Consider the following 25,321-nt stretch of genomic DNA (forward strand, 5'->3'; position numbering starts at 1 on the left):
GAGGTGAACTCACCTTTCTGCAGGGAAGCAAACAAATCTTTGGATGACATGAATTCTGCTCCCACACAGTGACACAGAATTCCATGGAACTCAGCAGATGAGATCTGGTGAATCTCTTGTGTGATGTTCTCTCTAAGGGTATGTCTACACTAGCCCCCTAGTTCGAACTAGGGAGGCTAATGTAGGCATTCGAAGTTGCAAATGAAGCCCGGGATTTAAATTTCCCACACTTGATTTTCATCTTCCCGGCAGGCCGGTCCGAAATTTACAAGTCCGGACTAACTGCGCGCGTCTACACGCGGCAGGGACCCGGTAGTTCGAATTAAAGCCCCTGAATCGAACTACGTGTTAAACCTCATTCCAGGAGGAATAACAGGTAGTTCAAACTAGGGCTTTAATTCGAACTACTGGATCTCTGCCGCATGTAGACGTGGGCAGTTAGTCCGGACTTGTAAATTTCAAAAATGGTGACCGGCCGGGAAGATGCAAATCAAGCGCGGGATATTTAAATCCCGGGCTTGATTTGCAACTTCGAATGCCTACATTATCCTCCCTAGTTTGAAGTAGGGGGGCTAATGTTGTCATACCCTAAGATTTTCCTTGCATGAGCGGAGTGAGTTTCATTATGTGCACCAATATTGAGGTCATATGCATTTCTGTAGATGTGTGTATTGAGGTCATGTGCACTTCTGTAGATTTGTGCCACTTGTGGTGCTTATATATAAAATATAAAATCTTTAAAATGTTATGGAAGAAAGAATACTAAAACAAGGATAATTAACAAGGTACATGACATGAAATGTTTATTTAATATGAAATCAAATAAAGAAAATACTGCAAAATTTTCAGTAGCCATTTGGAATCTTATATGTATGTATTTGTTCCTTTGAAGAATAAAACAAAATTGTTCATTTTCTTGACATAGTAAAGAAAATTTTTTATTAGTACTGATACATGAAATTACATAGTTGTTGTTCTTTATGCTTGAAATTAAAAGTTGTTAATGGGCTCATTTTAGAGCATTTTTTGTGCTGATATTGCTTCCTGTTATCTAGGAATACGGTGGGTTTTTTTTTGTTTGTTTGTTTTATATTTCAGTTGTTTACATACCTCAAACCTTTCATTCATCAAAGTTGGTGTGATTCAGCTCTGGAAAAGATTGAGGAATGAAATCCTTCTGCATGTTTTACTCATTTATTTTTATTTCTGCACTTAAGCAGTGTCTGAATAACATAGGTGGACAGCAAGCATCAGCATTTTAGCTTTTAAGTTTTCACTGTCTCGTTCTCAGATCTGGATTGCACTCTCTCTTTTATGGGTGCTTCCTGTCTTGTCCTCTGAACAGCAGCCAAGCAGCTGGAGTTACCGGGAGGGAAAAGAGAGGATGCAAAGAAAGCTTTTTTTTAAAGCTGCTCAACAAAATATGGGACTGCTTCCAGAGAGAGAGAAGGGGGAGGAGATAGAGGGCTGCCAGCCTCCCAGGCTTTTTTTTTTAAAGCAGCCCAAGAAAACACAGGTCTGCCACCAGAGTGAGGGAAGGAGAGAGACAGGGGATACAGAGCTGCTGGCTGGCTTCAGAGGCTTTTTTTTAAACCAACCTCCACTCTATTCCCCCCATCAAACCCACCAGCCTACCTTTCCCCACTTCTAGGTAAAGCATCAGAAGCGCTCTGGAAGAAGAACCTAATTAGCGCAGGCACACTGCTGTGCAGCTCAGCTAATGAAGTGGGCGGGTCTTAAATTCTTCCTGTATGGCCGCCTAAAAGTTGCACCTTACAGGGAACTGTTTCTGTGGTTCTCAAACTATGGATCTGTAACCCAAAGAGTCACAATCTTGGGTTTATGGGGCGACCAGTGCTGGTGTTAGACTTGTTGGGGTCTAAGACTGAAGCCTTAGGGACACTGGAGCTTTAGCCTTAGTTATTTGTTCTTGAGCTTTGGTCCCCCCTCTCTTGGGGTTGTGTAGTAATTTTTGTTATCGAAGGGGCTTGCAAGGCAATTACAGGCAGTCCCCGAGTTACGCGGATCCGACTTATACGAACGGGGCTTTCTCGCCCGGAGCTCGCAGGCAGCGGGACCGCCCAGAGCGCAGTGGTCCCGCCACCTCGACCTCCGGGGCGAGAAAAGCTGCTCCGGGTGCCCCTGGTCTGCTGGGGACCGTCTCCAGCAGACCAGGGACACCTGGAGCAAAGCTGGGGAGGCGGAGGGGTCCCGTGCCTCTGAGGCTTTGCTCTGGCAAAGCCTCAGAGGCGCGGGACTCTGCCGCCGCTGCGGCTTTGCTCCCCGTGTCCCTGGTCTGCTGGAGACAGTCCCCAGCAGACCAGAGGCACCGGGAGCAAAGCCGCAGCGGCTTTGCTCCCCGTGTCCCTGGTCTGCTGGGGGGGGGGCCCGCTAGTGGGCCCCCCCGCCTCGATCAGACCAGGCTTTTGTTGTGGACCCTGCGGGTAGAGCAGCTGGGGTGCTGCTGGGTTGGTCCTGCAGGGAACTACCTGGCAGCCCAGCAGTTCTGTCCCAGGCTCGAGATTTAGCTGCTGTTGAAACTGATCAGTGGCTGATTCCAGGAAGTTGGGGGCAGAGCAATTCTGCCTCCAGCTTCCTGTAGTCAGCCCCTGGTCAGTTTCAGCAGCAGTGGCTGAATCTGGAGCCAGTTCCGATTTACATACAAATTCAACTTAAGAACAAACCTATAGTCCTTATCTTGTACGTAACCCGGGGACTGCCTGTAATATCTGAACAGAAAGACTGATGGCTTACTGCTGTGGATAGTTGTCATTGTTTCCTGTTCTCTTTGTGTGTCTGGTTTTGCTTTGTTTATTTCAGGAGGAAAAAAATGGGGGATTGCTAGATAGCTTGTGGATTTTTAATTATTATTTCATAAAATTCACTTTCTCTTCAAAAGTGGCTATACTTGATACAGACTTTTTTCGTTGTTAATTCCCATTGTCTCCTACCTCAAAACAGTAACTGCAGTAAACCTATTGCACCATTATAAATATATTTCCTGAACTCTGATGGACAATTTAATACAGAACTAAAACTGAAACTATGCTTAGTTTTCCATTTTGTGTCTGGGTCCTTCAGCATTTTTATGTCTGAAATAATCTGTAGGCACCATATTGAATTGCAGATTTGTCATAGCAATTTTTTTGAAAAGTCACATAACAGTCATGATAAATTGAATAGAAATTATGGGTTTAAGAAAAAATGGGGAAACTATGGCAAAAGGTCACATTCTGTCCCCTGGGGAAAGGGGTATGTTACAGAGCAAGTCCATCTCTCACATATCTCTCAGTGGTGGCTGCAGCCTTTCATTCTTTGCCACAGCATGCAGGCCCGGTCTTGCCCTCTTACCTGGAATAGATTAAGTTGATTCTTCCTCCCATATAATGGTGAGCCAAATGGTGTGTCTGCCAAAAAATAAAGCGATTTGATTGTTTTCTTCATGGTCTTTGAGAGATGCTCTCCTTAAAGCTCAGCTTCTTACCCAGTGTTCTTGGTCTGTGTGATACTAGGAGTCATCACTTTCCGTTGTAGGATCATAGAATAACAGAAATGTAGGGCAGGAAGGATCCTTTAGAAGTCATCAAGCTCTGTGCTGATGTAGCACCAAGTAAACCTAGAGCATCTTAGACAAGTGTTTGTCCAATCTGTTATTAAAAACCTCCAGTGATGGGGTTTCCACAAGCTCCCTTGGTGGTTTGTTCCAGTACTTAACTAGATTTATAATTTGAAGTGTTTTCCTAATCTTCAACTTAAATTTTCCTTGCTGCAGATTACATCCATTACTACTTCTTCAACTGACATGGAGAACAATTGACCACAAGCTTCTTTATAACAGCCCTTAACATATTTGAAGACTGTTATCTAGATCCCTTCCCCCACATCTTTTCTCAAGACTAAAACATAGTCTTTAATCCAGTTTTTTAAATCCTTTTCTAATAGCTCAGGTTTTCTAAACTTTTATCATTTCTGTTACTCTCCTCTGGACTCTCAGTTGCACGCATAACTGAGTAGAGCAGAACAATTACCGCCTGTGACTCATGAACAACACACCTGTTAGTGCACCCAAAAATAACATTAGTGTTTTTGCAACTGCATCACATTATTGACTCTCATTCAGTTTATGATCCTCTATAACCCCCAGATTATTTTCAGAAGTAATACTAACTAGGCAGTCATTCCCTGTTGTGTAGTTGTGCATTTCAACCAGTTGTGCACCTACTTTACAGTGTTTTAATTTAGATGACGTTTCCTTACCTTGTTTATTGGAGTATCATTTGGGATGGGGTCAAAAGCCTCTCTAAAATCAATATATGTCGCATCTGTTGTTTCCGCTGTCTGCCAGGGCTGTAATCCTATTAGAGAGAGAAATTAGATTGGTTTGGCATGATTTAGTCTTGACAGATCCATGTTGGCTGTTTCTTATAATTGTATTATCCTTTAGGTACTTTCAAATTGATTGTTTCATTTGTTCAGAATTTTTCAAGGTATTTAAATTAAGCTAACTGGTCAGTAATTCCATTGGTCCATTTTGTTCCTCTTTTTTAAAGATCGGTACTATGCTTGCTCTTTTGCAACTCTGGGACCTCTTCCGCCCTCCACAAATTTTTGGTGATAATTTCTAACAGCTCTAAAATTGCTTCAGTCTGGTTCTTTAAGTACCATTGGGTGAATTTCATCTGGGGCTGTCAACTTGTGTAAATCTAACTTAGTTATTTTTTTATAATCTGTTCCACTCTTTTGGCTTTCATTCCTTCCCCTATGTTAATTATGTTGAGTATCAGGTCACCATTAATCCCTCTAGTAAAGGCTTAAGCAAAGAGACATTAAACATTGCAGTTTTCTTGACGTCATCAGTTATTAGTTCTCTCTCTTCACCATCTTCACTCACTCTATTTCCCATAGGTTTGTTTGTAATTCATTGTATCTTAATATAAAGACTGTAGATAAGATGATTATTTCTGAGCAGTGTAAGGTTTTTATGCACTGTCAGTAAGGGTGCAAAGAAAACATTTTTAAGGCCACCATTTTACTGCTTCATTAAGAAGTAAACTGTGCAGAGAGAAATGAATATAAACACATTTTTAAAACACATTTTTAAAATTTTTGTTTCTGCTCTATAAATTAGCCAGTAGTAAAATAAAAATGTTTTTTCTTTTCAACAGTGGACCTGTATTATCATTGGCAATTAGTTCTAATGGAGAACAGTGTTTTAGTGGTGGTATTGATGCGACTATCCAGTGGTGGAACATGCCTAGCTCTAATGTGGATCCTTATGATACATATGGTAAGTGTTGTCTTCTGAGAATGAAAAATTGTCAATATTTAGACTTAGGTGAAACTTCTAGTACTATTATTGCTTGATTCTGAGTAGTTCTGAAAGCTCATGAAGAATTTTTATTTTAAAAAGAGTCACAGGTTACCTGAACTACTACAAACAAATCTTTATTAATGTGTTTTGGGTATGTCTGTACTGCAATCACAGAGTATGATTGCAACTCAAGTGGACATACTTGAGCTAGTTGTAATCTACCTATTCTAGGTACTTGGATCAGTGAAGGTGGAGTAGCTCTGTTTTGGGTAGCTCCACAAGTGCCTCCTTAGGATTCTGAGTGGGCTTGTGTTCTGAAGCAGGCACTGTTGTAGTCTCACTGTTCTGGTAGCCAAGTTATGGTATGTCTACACTACAAAGTTAATTCGAACTAACAGCTGTTAGTTCGAATTTAAATCAAACTAGCGGAGCACTTAATTCGAACTAGGTAAACCTCATTCTACGAGGACTAACGCCTAGTTTGAATTAAGTAGTTCGAATTAAGGGCTGTGTAGCCACTTAATTCGAGCTAGTGGGAGGCTAGCCCTTCCCAGGTTACCCTGGTGGCCACTCTGGGCCAAACCAGGGAAACACTTCTGCCTCCCTCCCGGCCCCAGAGCCCTTAAAGGGGCACGGTCTGTCTACAGTGCTTGTGCCAGTTGCAAGCCTGCCAGCATCCAGCCAGCAGACCCTGCACCTGGCACAGCATGAGCCAGCCACCTGCTGTCACTCAGCCCTCCGCCTGTTCCCAGGACCAGGCTTGTAGCTCCCAGGAGCCTGCCTGGGGCCGCAAGAGGCAGGCACCCGCCTGGTCTAGTGCGGAGATCATGGACCTCATTGAGGTTTGGGGGGAGGCCTCCAATGTCCACGATGTCCGTACTAAGCACAGGAATGCAGCCGTTTAGGGCAGGATAGCTGCCAGCCTGGCCACCAAAGGCCACATGCAAACCCAGGAGCAGGTTTGCATGAAAATCAAGTTGGTCCAGTGAGACCCCCCCCCAACCCTGAGCCCTGAGCTTAGAACTTAAGAACGGCCGTACTGGGTCAGACCAAAGGTCCATCTAGCCCAGTAGCCTGTCTACCGACAGCGGCCAGCACCATGTACCCCGGAGGGGATGGACCGAAGACAATGACCAAGCGATTTGTCTCATGCCATCCATCTCCAGCCTTCCAAAAACAGAGGCCAGGGACACCATTCCTACCCCCTGGCTAATAGCACTCCATGGACCCAACCTCCATGAATTTATCTAACTTCTCTTTAAACTCTGTTATAGTTCTAGCCTCCAGTGGTAAGGAGTTCCACAGGTTGACTATGTGCTGTGTGGAGAAGAACTTCTGCTTATTACTTTTAAACCTGCTGCCCATTAATTTCATTTGGTGTCCTCTAGTCCTTATATTATGGGAACTAATGAAGAACTTTTCTTTATTCACCCTCTCCACACCACTCATGATTTTATATACCTCTATTATATCCCCCCTCAGTCTCCTCTTTTCTAAGCTGAAAAGCCACAGTCTCTTTAGCCTCTCTTCATATGGAACCTGTTCCAAACCCCTAATCATTTTAGTTGCCCTTTTCTGGACCCTTTCCAAGGCCAAAATATCTTTTTTGAGGTGAGGAGACCACATCTGTACACAGTACTTAAGATATGACGTACCATAGTTTTATACTTCCCCTCCTACTTCTTCCTCTGGCTTCCCCCTTCCAGCTCCCTCCTCCCAGGTTTTCCCCTCCCCTCTCCCACCATCTCTCTTCCCCTCTCCCACCTCCTTTTCCCAGTCTCCCCAGAGGTAAAACCTCCCCAGTTTTGTTAAATAAAGAGAGTTTCTATTTTTGAACACGTGTCCTTTATTTTTTACATCAGGAAGGGGGGCTAGGGAGGGGTAAGTAGAAGGAGGTGAGGGAGGAATGGGGCACGAGCCCCCGATGGGGAGGACTGAGGTGGCTCTGTGGGCTCCTCGGGGTGGAAGCTCTCCTGCAGGGCCTCCTGGATCCTGACAGCCCCCCGATTGTGCCCCCCACCGGATGGCAGCCTGAGGCAAGTGCAGCCTGGCTGATGGGGCACTCGGCACTCCAAGACAGGACTGCTTTGCTGTCCTTTATCGAGTTAGACAAGCAAGCAGGGAATCCTGAGAACTGTCTGTCTGGGGTGGGGGTTGGGTCCCTTTAAGCACAGCCCTGGGCTAGCCTGAGGCAGCAGCTCCACACTCCAAGTCCTAACCTGATGCCCTGCTGGCACTGGTTCCGACCAGCTTTAACTTTGGTTCAGGTCCACTCAATGTGGACATGCTAATTCGAATTAGTTTTTAGGTCTAGATGCACTAATTCGAATTATCTTATTTCGAATTAACTAATTCAAATTAAGTTAGTTCGAATTAGTGCTGTAGGATAGACATACCCTTATATAGATAAAAGCTAGTTCAGGTGGGTCTACTTGAGCTGCACTCATACTACATGCTTACAGTATAGATGTATCATTTGTGTTGTGTGTGTTCTTAAGGTGGGATTATGTGCATGTTGTACATCAAATGTATAAGTATGACAGTGTATTCTCATTTTCTGATATGAGAGAATGTAAAGAACAATATCATCGTTTCTTCCACTACAGATACTGTAGTTCATTTTTGTTGTAGAGCTAATGATGAGGTTTTCTGGTGTGGGGCAAGTGCTTAATTTGTGTGCCTTTTGTTTTCCGCCTGTAAAATCAAAGTAATACTTACTCATTTCTTGTGATTCGAGAAACTTTAATAGAAAGTGGCATAGGAGAACAGAACTTTTTTTGGATATTTTCTAAGTTCTGCTAAACCTGTCATTAGAATTATCAAGGGTACATGAAGATATTTTTACCCATCTTTCTTCCTTCCAATTAGAAGGAAATATGCATTTAATACTTTTTGGTTTTGTTTCTTCTGTGATGGTAGTGTTAAAAGCTACATCTGTGCATTCTGTCATCTTACACAAGATCTGTGTAAAATCTACACTGTGCATGTTAGGGATGTTAAAGACTAGTCAGTCGACTATCCGATAAGCAAATGCTTATCGGATAGTGAGTTGACTAGTTGATTCTTTCCCCCTCCCTCCCTCCCCTGCGCCTTTTGCTGCCTTTATCAGATAGAGGCAGCAAAAGGCGGGGAAGAAGGGGTACTTCAAATGCTGCTGCTTTGAAACTCCAAGCTAGCATTCCAAAGGGACAGCTGCTGCATAGCTGATCTACAGCTCAGCTGTGCAGTGGCTGCCCCTTTAAAACGCCGCCTCTGGCATTTCAGAGGGGCAGCTGCCAAGGAGCCCGGGATCAGCTGGGGACTGTACTGTCATGCAGAGCCCAGGATCAGCTGGGAGTCCCCAGCTGACCCCGGGTTTTGGGGAGTGTTGTGCGGAACCTGGGGTCAGCATGCTGCTGACCCCAGGCTCCACAGCTTTGAAATGCACAAGAGTGCCCCCTGGGGACTTTTGTACATTTCAAAGCAGGCACGCCATGTGCGGCCTGGAGTCAATGGGACTTCCCTCTGGCCCCGGGCTGCAGGCAGAGTTCCGTATGGGGCTCTTGTACATTTCAAAGAAGGAATGGAAGTGCCTATCAAGTAGTCGATGGAAATTCCATTGATTGCTCAACTAGTCAATTAACCTCAATGTAACATCCCTAGTGCATGTTCAGTTTAGAAATTAAAACCATTTTAATGAGCAAGCTTTTAAAGAGTCTTATTTTAAAATATAGACAATGTATTAGTTCAAGGTAGTGGTACTATTTTCAGTGTAGTTTCTGGCAACTGTTAACTAGCATGCCTTCCAGCAACTTTTTATGGTTTTGTAAATAGCCCCCATTTTGTGTTGGTACATATTCTGTGTAGAACAGTCTGGACTATTAGGAGAGGTAAAAGGAGTTCTTCCTCTGTATTTATTTATTTTTTTGAAGTGTATTAGTCTAAAATAAAATCCTTCTGCATATTGGACTAATACAGAACCTATTAAAAAAAACAAGCATTCATTTGTGTACAGTGATCCCAATACTGAGAATTTTCCAGTCACAAATTTGTTTCCTAACGCATTCAATGACCATAATTCTTAAAAAAAAAAAAAAAAAAAAAATTACAAAAAGAATCAGTTTCCAAAGGTCTGCAAAAAAAAAAATAAAAATCTGTCTTTCCTGTTGGCTGTGATAGTGACAAGTTTCACATTTAATTTTGAACACTTCTAGGACAGTATTTATGTGCAAATATGGCAGAGTAGACTAAGCACTTAATAAATACAAAGCAACTGAAAATGGCACAATTTGGATAAGTAGTTCTGCATCAAGTAGTTGTCTATATGGCTTCAATTTAGGGGTATTGTGCTTCAAATATGAGAATTTTTTTTATTAGGAGTCCCCATCTGTCTGCTTGTGGAATCTCCTGCCTCATCTGGAGGACATAAAGGTGCAGTTCAGACCAACTGCCACTTTTCCCTCTGCTGATCACATTGGAGATGGAGTATTTTAACAGTCCCATATCCCTATTTTACGTTTGGGTAGTTCAATGTGTTGTAAATAGTGTTTGGTTTTTTAAGTTATCTTTAGGTTCTTTCTTAGTATTTAATGTCAGTATTTTAAGATAGTTTTAACATTAAGTTAGGTTCTGGTATCCCATGGTAGGTTTGAGAGCCAACAAAGCTTCCTGATAAATTTGTGCCTCCTATAATGTTTCAGTGCCAGCCAGAGACACGCATAAGAAATGTCTTTACTGTGTTAGGTATGGGACAAATTCCTAGTAAATGTGCAACTGCTGTTCTTTCAGCAAACTGTCTCAGAAGAACAAGGAAATTAAGCTTAGGATATATCTCCTGGATACATCCATGAGACCTGACACAGAGCCTGGTCTGTCAGATCAGTCTTTCTTCAGTGTTCTGCTGCACTTAAAAGATCTTCAACTGAAAAGGGACATAACTGTCATTTTCTGAATTCTTCAAAGAAAGCAGTCAAGATCACCTCAAGCTGCAGCTTTGGAAGGGACTTCAAGTGCCCTCTGTAGCCCTGGAGCATATCTGTAAGAGCTCAGTACAGTTAAAGAGTGAGTTTTAAGATCATTTGAGGGCTTCAGTATTGTCCTCTGTGTGGGCTCCTTTACTATGCAAGAATTCAGTACTGAGCACGGCACTACCTTAAGGTCAAGAATTCTGCCTTTCTCGTCAGTACCTCATACATCACTACAAACAGATTATACAGCTACAGGACTGCTACCAATTTCTTCGGTTCCCTCACTTATGGTACCATCAGATTTACTGGTATCTAATCACCCAGAATCCTCTCTTCAGGCTCATGCTGACATGCCATTATTGATATTGTGTGTGATTATTATCTATTGAACATCTGACATTAAAATCTGATACTCCTTAATGATGACTCCTCAAGCCTAAACTGGTGTGGGACTCAGAAAAAAAAAACCTGGGTCCATCTATGGATAGCTCCATAGTTAGAATAGAAGCATTGTTTTGGGAACCCCAAGTGAATTTTTCTTAAAGTTTATCAGAGGCTCTGTTACATCTTTCTAGCTTCTTTCTGAACTATGTTTTTCATTAAAAGACTGTGGTATCCTTGCCTCTCCTGTTGTCTATTACCTCCCTGTCCTCTCCTGCTCCCTCATTAAATGAGTAAACAAACACCATAGGATCAGTAATTCCCAAAGCTTGAGATAATGAAGTTTTTAAAAGTATATTGGAGAAGGAGGAGAAGAGGAAAAAAGGACATTTTCCTGGAGCCACTCATCTCAAAACAAGTAACTTCTTCTCAAAGGAAGCCTCCAAGAGCTCTTTCATATCATTAGCTGGGAATAGGCAGCGTGCAGCACCCAAGCTAAGCAACTGGGGCAGGATCAAGCATCCCTAAAATGCTGGTTATGTGAGAGAGGAAGTAAGTGTCTCAAGAGATGGAGAACAAGAAGGCATTCTTTAAAAAAAATGTTTTTGGTGAGGAGACTGGCAGTGGGTATACATACCCTTCTATCCCAGAATGTTTGAGATGTCAAGTTTGTGAAAAGGGTGAGCCTGGTAAAAGCAGCTGTTAGAGCACTAATCTTGTTCCTCTCCCCCAACCACGAAGCCTGTTCCAGCTTCTCTGCTCTGTACAGCTGGATATACATAGAAGAGGAGAGGAGCATCAGATTGCCTGGCCAGCCCCTTCTGTCATCTTAATTTAAAAGAAAATTTGCCTTACTTACAGCTATTTAATTCCATTTTATCATTTGCCATTGCAAACAGCTGAGGTGCCATCAGCCATGAAATTGATTTATATTCTGTTATAAATTAAAAATGAAAATGCCTGCAATCCAGGTCAATGAGTAATTGCTACCTAACTTATTAACTGCCTGGCTTTCAATAGTAATTTTCTGTATATTGACATTCCAGGTGAATTATGTCATAATTAAAGATGTTTTGAAAACAATTATCAATATTAATGTTTTCAGTAAAAGATGTGTGTGAAAACATTCAGATCGATTTTTCTAAAATATTCATTGCATAGGTTGAACCTCTGTACTCCGGCACCTTTGGGACTTGAGCCACGGAAGATCAGTATCGTCTAGCAGCATTACCAACACTTCCACTGCTTACTGGGTTTATAGAAAATATTTAGGGGTACATTAGAGCTAAATAACAACACAGAATACTGAGAGACAGGACATTTGTTATGGGACTGTGGGAAACTTGGTCACACCCATGAAAAGTGAACATCTGGCTAACTAAAATCATGCCAGGCCATGGATGTTGCCAGAACAGAGAGTGCTGAACTAGAGAGGTTCAACCTGTAGTAGCAAGTTTAATAGAAAATAAAGAGATTGGAATTTTGTTTCCAACCTCATCTACTCACTCTAAAACAACTAAATTAACACACACACACAGTGTATTGAATTATAAGTGTCTGCCTTGGATTCAATTTGAATTTAGTTCAGACTTCTATAATCTTTTCATTTTTTTGGAAGAGGGATTTTTTATTGGTCACTGTTTATAATATCTGTATATTATGTTACATACTGAAACTGGAAAATACGTAATAGGTTTTTGAGTTTACTGTAGGAATTACATTGTACCTAAGCAAAAACATGGTTTGTTTTTGTATTTGTTTTTGTGAGTAAAAAGCTTTAACTTGGATTTTTTTTCTTTTTCAGAGCCAAACGTTCTAGCTGGCACATTAATTGCTCACACAGATGCAGTCTGGGGTCTTGCTTATAGTGGTATAAAGAATCATTTACTGTCTTGCTCAGCAGATGGCACTATTAGATTATGGAATCCACCAGAAAAATTGCCCTGCATTTGCACATACAATGGAGAAAAGGGTGAGCGTGATATTTACATGTAAAGGTATTTCTCTTTAAAAATTTGTGTGGTGGGAGGATGTTTCCTCAGTTTGCTGAAACCAAGTATAAACTTGCAGTACTTCTAGGATGAAAGGAAAACTCCTGAAGCTCCCAGGAAATGCATCTGGGTGACCCTCTAAATTGAAGCCTTCACTCTTTTCTGCAGCCAGCCATTCTTCCTCTTCAGATGCTGGCACCCTTAGTGAAATGAGTTCTATACAATCATTAGCTGGTTTTGGCAATCTTACTTTTAAAAATCTCATTTATTGCTAATAAGTAAGGTAGCTTTATTGTTTCTTTTTTCTGCATTTTGTAAAAACCCTAAAAGTAGTTCTTTGAGTGATTACTTATGTGAATGTGCCATGTACACAATAGTTGGAAAGTTTTCCCTGAGCAGTACCCATGGTGCCATTATGGCGGTGTATATGTGCCAGTGCTGACCTACCGCCTGCTCAGTTCCTTCTTATCACCAGTGACTGGCATTGGAGCTGCTCACTCTTGCTTTGGAAGCGTAGCTGAGAGACTTTTACCTCGATAGCCAGTTCATGTTCTTATAGTTCGTTCTAATTAATATAGTTAATGTTACTTACTCTTTCAGACTTGGCTGTTTCTCCCCCACCCTCATTTCATTCCCTGGACAGGGACAAAGGTTTAAATCCTGTACAAGCTGTGGGAAGCCTATGCCTGAGGACAATCCACCCCAGTCTTGCCTCCAGTGTCTGGGAGAGGGACAAACTGACAAGTGGTCCCATTTATAGGCACGTCAATCCCAGGACCGAAAAGGAGAGAGATTATCGTCTCAAGCTCCTTCTCATGGAGGCAACATTAGGCTTCAGCCTAATGACTATCACTGACAACATGTAGCAATGCACCTGCCTCGGTGTGGGGCCCCTCCTCAAGGGCACCATCACCACTCCCTACCTTGTGAGCAGGGTATGAGCAGAAGGCATTGATGCCATTCTTTGGTGCCACACACAAAAAAAAAAAAAGGTGGACCTAGGTTGGTCCCCAGTCAGGCCCTCGTTCAAAGGTTCTGGAAGGACGTGTCCTACAGTGGGACACTTACAGCTGTCACCATGCATCCCAGCGCCATTGACTCAGGGTCCACAAAGGAACTTGTCTAATCTGGTGCTGATGGACTTGTCCTTCAAGGAGGCCTTGGAAGATGGTATCTGTTCGAGAAGAAACAGGCAACCCAGGGGTGGATGGGGTAAACAGAACCACTTTATTGCCTTTGCACGTTTACTTCAGACATTAACACAATGTTTGAGTGGCCCCGAATTGGTAGTAGTAAGAACCTTTTGTCTATTTTAGTATATTAATTCATACGTCTGTCACTACTTTTCCTAAAACCTTATTTAGTAATGTTAACTCCCATAAAATGAATATTAATAAGCAAATAATACAGTTATACCCTCCCTTAATTACCATTTACAACATTTCTAATTAAATCAACACATTCCTATGCTACAAACTAAAAGGTTACAGAGATTACAAGGATTTTAACCCTGAAGATATTTTATACAGTGCCAATCAGGCTAAGCAAAAGAGACAACAAAGTAGAGCAGCTGCATGCTTATCTATTTTTCTAGGCTGCAAAATGAAGGGAAGGAGCATGTCCAACGGCAATGTCTGCTTTGGCTGAAATCCTTACTACCATCCCAGACCCGTATTTATTTTACATATCCCAGCCTGATACATTCTCTCCTTGCCTGATACATTCAAGCTGCTCACAGTCTCATTGAAATGACAGCACAGTCTCCTTCACACCAGTTTTTACGTATGTCAGTGGTACAGGTCACAGCCTCAGCACTAACAGCGGCACTGACAACAGTGGCTCTGGCTCCTGTAACCTTTCCGGCGCTGGCACCTGCTCCTCTCTTACTCCAGCACCAAGGAAAGCCTAAGGCCATGCAGCACCAATCAGTGTTGCTTTGGTACTGATCTCCAGCACTGATGAGTTCTGCACCACAGTGGTCGGCATTGTATTACTCCTCACTTGCCATTGCCAAGAGAATGAAGGGGCTCCCCATATCTTCACAGCACATTTCATGGATCACATTGTGTGTACAAACATACTATGGCCACAGCCCATTCCACAGGGGTGCAAGTGTCATCTGCAGCCTTCCTTGCACGTGTTCCATTCTAAGACATCTGCAGGGAAGCAAAGGGTTCTTTGTTCATACCTCTGTGATGCACTGCACCATCACACAGCACACCAAGGATGTTGTGGTTTTTGGCAAAGCGGTCTTAAGTCAGCAAAGGCAACTACTTGGGAATCACCTATTGGGAGGGACATAAGCAAGCGCTTAAATTAAAAAACAATTATCTACCTCTCCCAACTGTTGTTCTTCAGGATGTATTGCTCATATACATTCTGAATCCTGCCTGCCTCCCTGCCGAGTAATCTGGCAATAAAGACCTTAGCAGGCAGCAGGTCAGCAGCAGCATATAAATAGCAGTGCCATGCCAGGGAGTTCCACAGCCAACCTGAAGGTACTGCTAGGAGAAAACTTACTGACGATTGTGCATGTAGCGCATACATACCTTATCGGAATGGACATAAGCAACACAACTCAAAAAGCAAGTTATGAGAGGTAGGTAATCATTTCTCTCTGTGGTAATTACTCTGGATGAAAAATGGGGAAGATCATTTAAACCTTTTAAACCTATAAAGATCGTAAAGGTTTTAGTTCTCTATCTGATCTTTTTCTTGTCTTTTTTTTCTTTTTAGAGCATGGAATACCCACATCAGTTGACTTTATAGGTTGTGATCCTGCTCATATGGTCGCATCTTTTAGCTCTGGCAGCACAGTCATTTATGATTTAGAAACATCCCAAACACTGGTAATGCTTTCAACACAGATAGACTCTGGTAAGTTAATATGAATTAGTTTTGTCTCATCTGTGCAATTTAAATATGGGCTTTTTCAAAAGCTTCAGTGTGTGATGAGCCAGAAGAGCATTGCTCCTTTTCTTTTCTATATTGCACAGTTTCACATTTCAGTTCTGGTGGGTATTTTTCTTATACTTTGTCATGTGGAGATAGCAAATCATAGAAAGAGATGAGAGAAGCTGGAATGATCTGAGGGATAAGTATGGGTGGTTATTTGTAAAGGGTTAGAGAGATGCTGAAAGAAATAGAACAAAAACATCTAAAACTAATAATGCAGCTAGTCTTTCAAGAATCAGTTCCCTGAATAAAATATGAAGGAACAGATTTTTAATTACATAACATATGGATGAATGTTCTATGTGGGAAATAATGTTTCTTCTTCAAGCGATTTCTCATGTGTGTTCCAATAGGTGTGTGTGCGCATGTCATGTGCAAGATCATCAGATTGTACCCATTGGGTCAGCTGTTGAAAGGCTTGGCTTGGCACCTTCATGGCATGGCATATCTGACACCTGCCCTCTCAATTCCTTCTTACCGCTATTGACGGCCGTTGGAGCTTCTTTGTGGTCTTGCTTCACAAGAGCATTCTTAGTATCTCTTGTTAGTTCAGTTTACAGTTTCTCAGTTTTGTAGTTAGTGAGTTAGCTTGTGGGGTTTCCCTGATTGGGGAATGCTGCAGTGTTACAGGGTTCAAATTAAGGATGTTAAATTTAGATTCATCAACTAATTGAATAGTCGATGCACTTTGCATCGACTATTTGATTAGTCAATAAGGGCACCTCCACATTTGAAATGTAGTAGGAGCCCTGCCGGCTCTTGCTACATTTCAAAGGCGGAAGCACCATGGGGAGCATGGGACCAGCAGGGGACTCAAGCAGGGCCTTCCCAGGGCTCTTGTACATTTCAAAAGTAAAGCGTGCGTAGGGAGCACTGGGCCAGCGGGGTACTGTACTCAAGCAGTCTGCTTTTGTCCTCTGCTTGCCCCATGCTCCCACAGCACTTCTGCTTTTTGAAACGTAGCAAGAGATTTGCTCTTGCTACATTTCAAAGGCAGAAGCGCCGCCAGTTCCCTGCTGTCCCTCTGCCCTTTCCCCTACGGACACTGTCCTGGGGGCAACCAGCTTTTAAGCCAGCTCTCCCCAGCACCAGCTCCTACTCTCCTCCCTCCCTCCCCACTTCCTTTGCTGCCTCTTGTCAAAGAGAGACAGCAAGGGTCGGGGGGAAGCGACTGGTCAAGTCAACTAGTCACTTATATCCCTAGTTCAAATCCTGTGAGAGCTGCAGGAAGCCCATACCCAAGAGTGAGCTGTACTTTTTAAGCCGTAAGTGTCTTAGAGAGAGCCATTAAACTGATAAATGCCCTGTTTGCAAGCACTTGAAGGCCTCAGACTAAAAAAAGAGCATCACCTGAAACTTCTGCTTATTGGGACAGCATTCCTAACTCAACCTATGCCAGAGTTGTCACCGGCTTGAGCAGCATAGGACCCCTTGGTGCCGCCTAAAGATGTCTTTAGGGACCCTCAGCACTGCTTCTGGCCACTGGTAGGTTTAAGCATGCGGCTCTGTTCCCATTCCCCAGTGCTGCACAAGAAGAAGAGTGAGAGAGGCCTGTCCCTAGCCAACTGTCCTCAAAATGACCTTAGTAGGGTATACCGTAAGTCAGGACACCAAAAGGAAGTGCAATAGGCCCCAGCACCTTTAACTATGGCCTCGCCAAGGTGCTCTTTGAGTCCGGTACTCCCCTGATAGGTTGGAATTGCCTAAGGAGTTGGTCCTTCCTTCCATGCCTGGCACTTCTGAGGCTGCTAGGGATTTTATCACTATGCCGGCGCAGTCCCCAATGTGGCAGGTCTGTCACTGGTGCTTTCGGTACTGACCTAGCACTACTTCAGCCTCCGGTGAGGTCCCCAGCACTGCCATCTCTGTCAGCATCATCGTAAGAGGCCTCCTCAGCACCATATATGATGCAGGAAGGCTAGCACCCAGGCAAGCCCACAATGATGCGATGCTGCTCGTTGTTGCCCTGATTTTGCTTCCTGCTAGTGTTGACCTCAGTGCCGCCATGGTTGGGCTCTGAATATTCATTGGGCGAGGAATCCTCCGAGTCTAGGAGAAGCCGGTATCAACCATTTTCCTGGCTCTGCTCCCTAAACCGTAGTTCTCAGGAAGCACTGGCACTAATGCCTCCCTGGCCGACGTAGTAGCAAGTATCAGTCGATTGACCTCTTTGAATCCCATGGATCAACCGCCAAGCCCAGTGGCTTCCCTCTAAGGCAACTTCAATGGCATTCATGTCCCATGCCCCACTGTCTGCTGACTCGGATTGATGCCATTCCCTGGGGGGGAGCATGTGTTAACACGTATTCACATGATGACAAGCATGGCACCAAGACTCCCCTCTCCTATCACCAAGTGCAGCACTTGAGACCTTCCTTGCCACCCCCCAGCACAGTGTACAGCACCAGCCATACAAGCAGGTAGCACTTGAATCTCTCCCCCATCCCCCTCGACAAGAAGGCCACGAGGTCTCAGTGAGTAGCACCTCTGCCACCATGCTCCCTGCCATGGATAACAAGGGCTACCAGGGCCTCCTACGATGAGTGACATGGAACCTGACATCTTCACCCTGAATGGCCCCTTGAGAGTGGCTTTGCTTCTGTTTAAGACAGTGCAGAACATGAAGATTTTATGGTAACCCTGGAGTCCATACCACTGATGGCCAAAGCCGTTGAGGTACTTCATGCCGTACAGACACGCCGTACTTCATGCCTCTTCACGAACCCAATAATGGAAGCAGTGAATCACAAGGGGCAGCCGGGACCTACACCCAAGTCAAAGGGTGCTAAAAAGCTAGACATCTTTGGGCATAAGGTTTATTCCACGAGGGATCTATAATTGTGGGTGGTCAACCAGCAAGAGGTGCTAATTTGCTATTTAATTCCTAGGATGCCCTGGCTAAGTTCCAGGAGCTCCTCCCAGCTGACTCCCACCAAGAGTTTGCATTTTTGTAGAGGAGGGCAAACTGGTTGCCAGAACCTTCCTGTAGGCAGCCTTGGACTGTGACTCGGTGACCCAAGAATAGCTACTGCTGTCACCATGAGAAGGGTCTCATGGTTGCAGGTCTCTGTCATCCCTCCAGAGATTCAGACTACCATCCAAGACCTACCAATAGACTGTGTAGGACTGCCTGCCTGCACAGTCTGAAAGACTGTAGGGACACCTGTAAGTCTCTGGGGGGGGATCCATATCTTCAAGAAAGCCCTTCAACCCTCAGACCTCTGCTTCTACTCACCTAGTGGAATGCACATGAACAATCACTCAAAGAAAAACGGTTATCTACCTTTTGTAGCTGTTCTTCAAGATGTGTTGTTCATGTCCATTCCAAATCCCACCTACTTCCCATCTGTCTGAATAGCTGGGGAAGAAGGAATTAAGAGGGCGTGGGGTCAGCAGTGTCCTACATACTGTGCCATAAAGGTGCCATACTGGGAGTCTCCATAGCCAACCCAACAGATCCTGCTGAGGGAATATTTCTCTAACAGCTGTGCATGTGTTGCGAGCACACAGCCATTGGAATGCTCATTAGCAACAAATCTCTAAGAACAACAATTACAAAGGGTAGGTAATTTTTTTTTCTAACACAAAAGAAAGAAATGTAGAATTCTGAATGTACTTTACAGAATCAGTGTATCTTAATTGCTAAGTCTCTATCCACTGGACCAATAGGTTGAGAACTGTATTTAAATTCAGAGGGGTAGCCGTGTTAGTCTGAATCTGCCGTGTTAGTTGCATCTGACGAAGTGGGTCTTTGCCCACGAAAGCTTATGCTCCTACACTTCAGTTAGTCTATAAGGTGCCACAGGACTCCTCGTTGCTTTTGTATTTAAATTGTTATTGAATGTGGAGGTGAATGGTCTGGGAGGGAGGGAGGGAGGGTGCTGGAAAGTGATGGGAGTGGAGGTGCAGGGTCTGGGAGGTCAAAGGGAGGGTTCAGAAGAGCAGTGGGGAGGGAGGATGCATGAAGGGACAGGGGTGCAGGGTCTGGGCATGAGAGGGATAGGGTGGGGCGCTTACCTGGCTTTGCATCTCCTGTTGTTCTCATTGGCTACAATTTGCAGCCAATAGGAAATGCAGGGGAAAACGCCCTCCCCCCCCCCCCCCCAACTGTGCTGCCCTTCCTCTCCCTGCCATGCATCTAGCCTGTGGCTTCCCTGGATCCGACCCGTAAGTCTCAGGGCTCCTCCCCCAATGCAGTGGATAGGTGATGCTGGCTCTGGCACTCCAGCCATGGGGGGCGGATGGGGGGAATCCAAACCACAGGTTTTCCCAGATCAGATACCCAGATTAAGGAGGTTCAAGTGTACTATGAAATGCAAAGCTAAATCCATTTACTCTCTCTAAAGTATCTTGGATACATATACAGCCAATCCCTGAGTTACGAACACGTTACGGACCAAACGCTTGGCTGTATCTCAGAATGGTCGTAACTTGGAACCCATTGAGTTACATTGCGACAGCGCTGTTCCTAAGCGCAGGTCGCATTCATAACTCGGGGCCTGCATTTGCGACTGCTTTGGTCATAAGTGCAGATGGTCGTAAGTTGAGGTGGCCGTAAGTTGGGAACTGGCTGTAGCCCAATGTCATAATTTTTATCTTTATCATACGCTGATTAGAGTGCGTGTGGATTAGTTCCTGCCCAGTAAAGCCAGAGCACATCACAAGTATTTCTGTCACTATGTATTTTATTTTAAAATTTCTCCATGTTCCTCATTCTTCAAGTTTCATCCAATAGCTAGTAATTCACTGGCTATTTTTAAAAGTGGTGTTCTCTTCAGCAATATTATTTCTTTCTGATTTTTATTTACTATTTAGCCATCAAATATTTTACCTATAACTTTCTGTCTTTTCAGGCTTGCAATCAAATAATCATATTAACAGGGTAGTAAGTCATCCTACACTTCCTGTAACAATTACAGCTCATGAAGATAGACACATCAAGTTTTTTGACAATAAAACGGGTAAGGATACTAAAAACATAGTGTATTAAACTGAGTATTGTTTAAAATAAATCTGGGTAAGTATGGAAGGCAGCTCTCCTCACAGATAAATTTCAACATGACCCAACGTTTCCATTGGTAAATCTTACAAAATTCTGAATCTATGTGAAGGAACATTGTAGGCTCTTTCAGTTATTTACAAGGGACTCATCACTTTAACCAATGAGTGCCAGTACCAAATCATCAAGGGGAAGACTGTTTTTCTTTGATCAATTCCCTTTCTGTACTAGCTTTCCAGTTATGGCTTTACTCCCTTTCACTCAATCTTGGTGGCGGCTTCTGAAAGACAGTCTTTCTTGGTCAAAATTTTCCCATGTTTAAATATTATCACAAATCCAAATTTCAATACTGTAACTTCTCCTTTTATAGACCAATATATATCAGCCTAGATTTTACCCACACTCTTACCAGTTATTGCAGAAATGCAGTGAAGAGCCCAGAATTACCCTAGATAGCTACTTCTGAGGTTGAGAGAGAATACTTTCCTTTTATTCGTGATGGGTTTTGATTGCCATGGATAATAGATCTGCTCCATCATTAAGTAGTACTTTATCAAGTGCCTGCCCATTCCCCTTCCCTTATTCTTTCCCATTCCTTGTCATTACCCTAAAATTAAACGTGTCATCTGTTTCTCTCCTGTTAACTATCGAACCACGTCATTACCTACACATTAGGGATGTAAATCCCATTTAATTAATTAACTGGTTAAACATTAACCAGTTAATTAATTAACCAATTAAATGGGGATGGGCAGGCGGAGCCAGGCTGAAGCACACCCCCCCCATACACAGCAGGCCCTGCGAGTGTGGAACAGCTCCCTGTCTGCGACCAGCCGGGGTGCTACTCCAGCACACTAATTAACCATAACTTGTTAACTATTCACATCCCTACTACAGACTAGGGATGTAAAATCCTGGTTAATCAGTTGACTGGTTACCTGCTCACATCGCTACTACAGACCTGTTGAAACAAGAAATAATTTTTTGTGGCCCCAATTTATTGGGGCTACGAGAGGCCCATTTTAAACTTGTCTACTTTGCAAGTTGGAAGCTCTAGAACAGGAGATAAGATGAGAGAATGGATAGAAAAATGTAGCTGCAGCAACTATGCTAGGGTATGTCATATAATGTTCCCATACTGCAATAAAAAGATTGAGAATCAGTGTATCCTCAACATGCAATATTTGGACTCTGGAAGTTTGGACCCCAGGGCTCGGCGGGTGGGGGGGATTTCACCTTTCTCTGCAGCTTCAGGCATATGCCCTTTCTTTGAACTAGAATAGATGGTGGATACCCTGTAACTTGATATCTCTTAAGATTTGAGTACTCCAGTAGCTCAGCGTGAGATTAGGGGTCTGTTCCAAGAAGTTCCGTGGCCCGTGATGTGCAGGATGTTAGATTAGATGATCACAATGGTTCCCTCTGACCTCTAATGAGGTTGAGTTTATTAGGGCACTATTTTTCTTTTCTTTAGAGCATTTCTCTGCTCTTCCACATTGGCTACCACATATTTAGAAAACTTAATCTTTATGTAAGGAACTATTTGTATTTAAATACATACATTTGAAATGTGTGTCTTTTGATATCTTTTGATATCTTTGCCATCACTTTAAAATAGGAGGGTGGCGCATGGCCTTCCTCTTCTTCCCGCTTCCCATACATGTGTATAATCCAGATAAAAACATTGCCAAAAGAAAAGCAGCCCTTTATGCTTCCAAATTGCCAGCCTGAGTCCCTGCCAAGAGCCTACCTTGAATTGGAAGCTAGAAATCTACAATAATGACCACTCTGTGTTTTCCTTGTGTTTTTACTAGAATGTTCTTTGTGGAAAAACTGGAGCCATCTCTAATCATATCTTGTGTATTTGTTTTACAGCAGTTAGTCACACAATGAAAGTTACTTAATTCTAGCAGGTATGCATGTATACAAGCTGTGGTTCTGAAAGATCATGCTGATGTATCAAAATTAAAATTCCTCGATGTTCCTCATACTGCCCTGCTACAGATCTGTGATGTTTTGCAGACGTTGTGTCCATTTATGTGTAACAGTGTAGTTGTCACCATGTTTACTTAGTCTGGAATTTAAAGTTATACACATGGATGTTAATTCTGGTATGATTCTAACATTCTTTCTTTCAATTTACATTATTCTTTGGTATCTCACATTAAATGGATTCCTTCGAATAATTCTGTCAAAAAATATTAAGACACTTCTTGGAAATTGATACTACTTCAAGTGATTGCTCGTGTTCATTCAGTTTGTGTGTATTCACCACATGAACTGATGCCAGAAAATTTTCCCTTAGCAGTACCCATAAGGGAGCCACCTCAGGCGCTCCCTGGAGTGGTGCGCACATGCCATGGTATACAGGGAGCCTCCAGCCCTCTCCACTCTCAATTCCTTCTTGCTGCCAGTGACAATGCTTGGAACCTGCTCGTCTCAGTGTTAGCTATTGCACATTTCCCTAGTTAGTCTTCATTTTCCCTCTATGTCTATTGTTAGTTCACGGTTCTTAGTCATTAGTGTAGATCCTGTAGGAATTAGGAATGTTAGATATCTCGGACTGTGTAATTGAATAGTTGTGTAATTGCATGAAATTTTTGTGATTACTATTCAGTAGCCCCCAGAGGTGGAACCAGCAGCCAGTGCATTCCTGACCTCACTCCTGGGAAGCTCCTTGCCACCCCGCGCTACTGCCTCTGCTCCCTCTCTTTGGGATGTGGAGCAGCCTCTGCCTGCAGCGAGCCTAGGCTTGGCACAGATAGAAGCTGCTCCATGGGATTCAGAGCAGCCTCTGTCCACGGGGAGCTTGGACCCTGCTGTGGACAGAGGCTGCTTTGTGGCAGCCTCCCCCACCCCCTGTACTGCTGCCACTGATAGAGGCAGCAGTGAGTGGAGAAGGGAGGCTGCACTGCAGAGCTGGCACTGGAATCAGCTTTTAAGACGACTCCCCCAGCACCGATTCCTACCTACCCCCGCTTGCTGCCTCTGTAGGAGGCAGCGCACCAGGGGAGACAGGTCCACTGGAGCCGATATACGCGGGGAGCTGACTTGATAGCCGGCTCTCCCTGCTTATTGACTCCAGCCTCTGCGCTGCTGCTGCCTCTCTATCAGAGGCAGTAGTGCAGGGATGGTGGGACAGACAGATCCGGTTCTTGTGGGGGCCCTGCTTAAAGCGAGCTCCTCATGGGTGCCAGGTCCCGCTCTCTTTCCCCGCTCTCTTCCTCCCCTCCCCACCCACACCTTGCAGCCTCTGATACAGAGGCAGCATGGTGGTATAGTGTGTGTAGTGGATAGGATTAACCTGTAAGCCCAGGCTTATTGGTTAATTGTTTAGTCGACTATAGCATCCCTGGTAGGAACCTAGCTTCAGGCTGTGACATGCCCCGTTCCCTGAGTTTCAAGTCGCAGTTGTAATTGGCTCAAGCCAGTGAGTGTCCCCCGCTGCAAATGTTTGTGGTGCTTAAGAGAGACTCACAGAAGTGATAAGTGCTGCATTTGCAAGTCATTCAAGCCTCCCACTGAGGAGGAGAGGGACATTCATCTTAAGGCTCTTCTAATGGAGTCCACCTTAGCTCCGATGTGTGAACTTTCAGACTTGGCACTAAGCATGGGTGCCACCGGCACCACAGCACTGCTCACCAGCTCCATGCAAGCCTAGGCAAGGGCAAGTCTCCTGGGCCTAAGGAAGGACAAGCCCAGAACATTAATGCTGGTTGATTGTCTTGCTGTGGTTCACAGGTGTTTCAGGCCACTTCAGAGCGAGGGTCCCCCGCTCACTTCCTGCCCAGTCTTGGAGTGGTGTTGAAAAGTTCTGAATGCTGTCAATGCCAGAGGCCTTGCAGGCTGCCCAGGACGTCTTGGGCCACAAGGGGAGGCCAAGTATGTCACTGCCCCAGTCTCCACAGAGGCATCAGTCCATCTCGGTGGAATGTTAACAGCCTCACCTCTGCACGGTAAAATAGTGATAGAAATGTAGCCGTGTTAGTCTGGGGTAGTTGAAGCAAAATGCAGGACAATGTAGCACTTTAAAGACTAACAAGATGGTTTATTAGATGATGAGCTTTCGTGGGCCAGACCCACTTCCTCAGATCAAATAGTGGAAGAAAGTAGTCACAACCATATATACCAAAGGATACAATTAAAAAAAATGAACAAATATGAAAAGGACAAATCACATTGCAGAACAGAAGGGGGATGCGGGGGGGTGGGAAGGGGGAGGAAGGAAGGTAAGTGTCTGTGAATTGCTGATATTAAAGGTAGGGAGAGTGGGATGTTTGTGAGTTAATGGTATTACAGGTGATAATTGGGGAAACTGTCTTGGTGATGGGTGAGAAAGTTCAAAGACTTGTTAAGTCCTTGTTGGCAAGTGTCGAATTTTAACATGAATGACAGTTCAGAGGATTCCCTTTCAAGTGCAGATGTAAAAGGTCTTTGTAGCAGAATGCAGGTGGCTAAGTCATTCGCCAAAGGATTAATGCCCACAAAACAGATATCAGACAAGATCACAAAGAGAAAACAGTTTCTTGCCACTTTAACCAGAAAGGACACTCTCTAAATGACTTAGCCACCTGCATTCTGCTACAAAGACCTTTTACATCTGCACTTGAAAGGGAATCCTCTGAACTGTCATTCATGTTAAAATTCGACACTTGCCAACAAGGACTTAACAAGTCTTTGAACTTTCTCACCCATTACCAAGACAGTTTCCCCAATTATCACCTGTAATACCATTAAC

The 25,321-nt window shown here is 43.8% G+C and overlaps 1 protein-coding gene across 4 annotated transcripts in view; it reads left to right on the forward strand.

The window, feature by feature from the left end:
* The window catches only part of STRN3 (striatin 3), a 124,065-nt gene that overhangs the window by 94,741 nt on the left and 4,003 nt on the right, over window positions 1-25,321 (forward strand). For all 4 annotated transcript variants that reach the window (XM_006116372.5, XM_075926978.2, XM_075926979.2 and 1 more), the window contains 4 exons: window positions 5,166-5,287; window positions 12,443-12,610; window positions 15,366-15,506; window positions 20,438-20,545. In XM_006116372.5, coding sequence (XP_006116434.5) covers window positions 5,166-5,287; window positions 12,443-12,610; window positions 15,366-15,506; window positions 20,438-20,545 — 539 coding nt within the window. The remainder of the gene's footprint in view (window positions 1-5,165; window positions 5,288-12,442; window positions 12,611-15,365; window positions 15,507-20,437; window positions 20,546-25,321) is intronic.

This window comes from Pelodiscus sinensis, chromosome 5, assembly GCF_052426305.1.
Source record: "Pelodiscus sinensis isolate ZL-2025 chromosome 5, ASM5242630v1, whole genome shotgun sequence".
Classification (NCBI taxonomy): Eukaryota; Metazoa; Chordata; order Testudines; family Trionychidae; genus Pelodiscus; species Pelodiscus sinensis.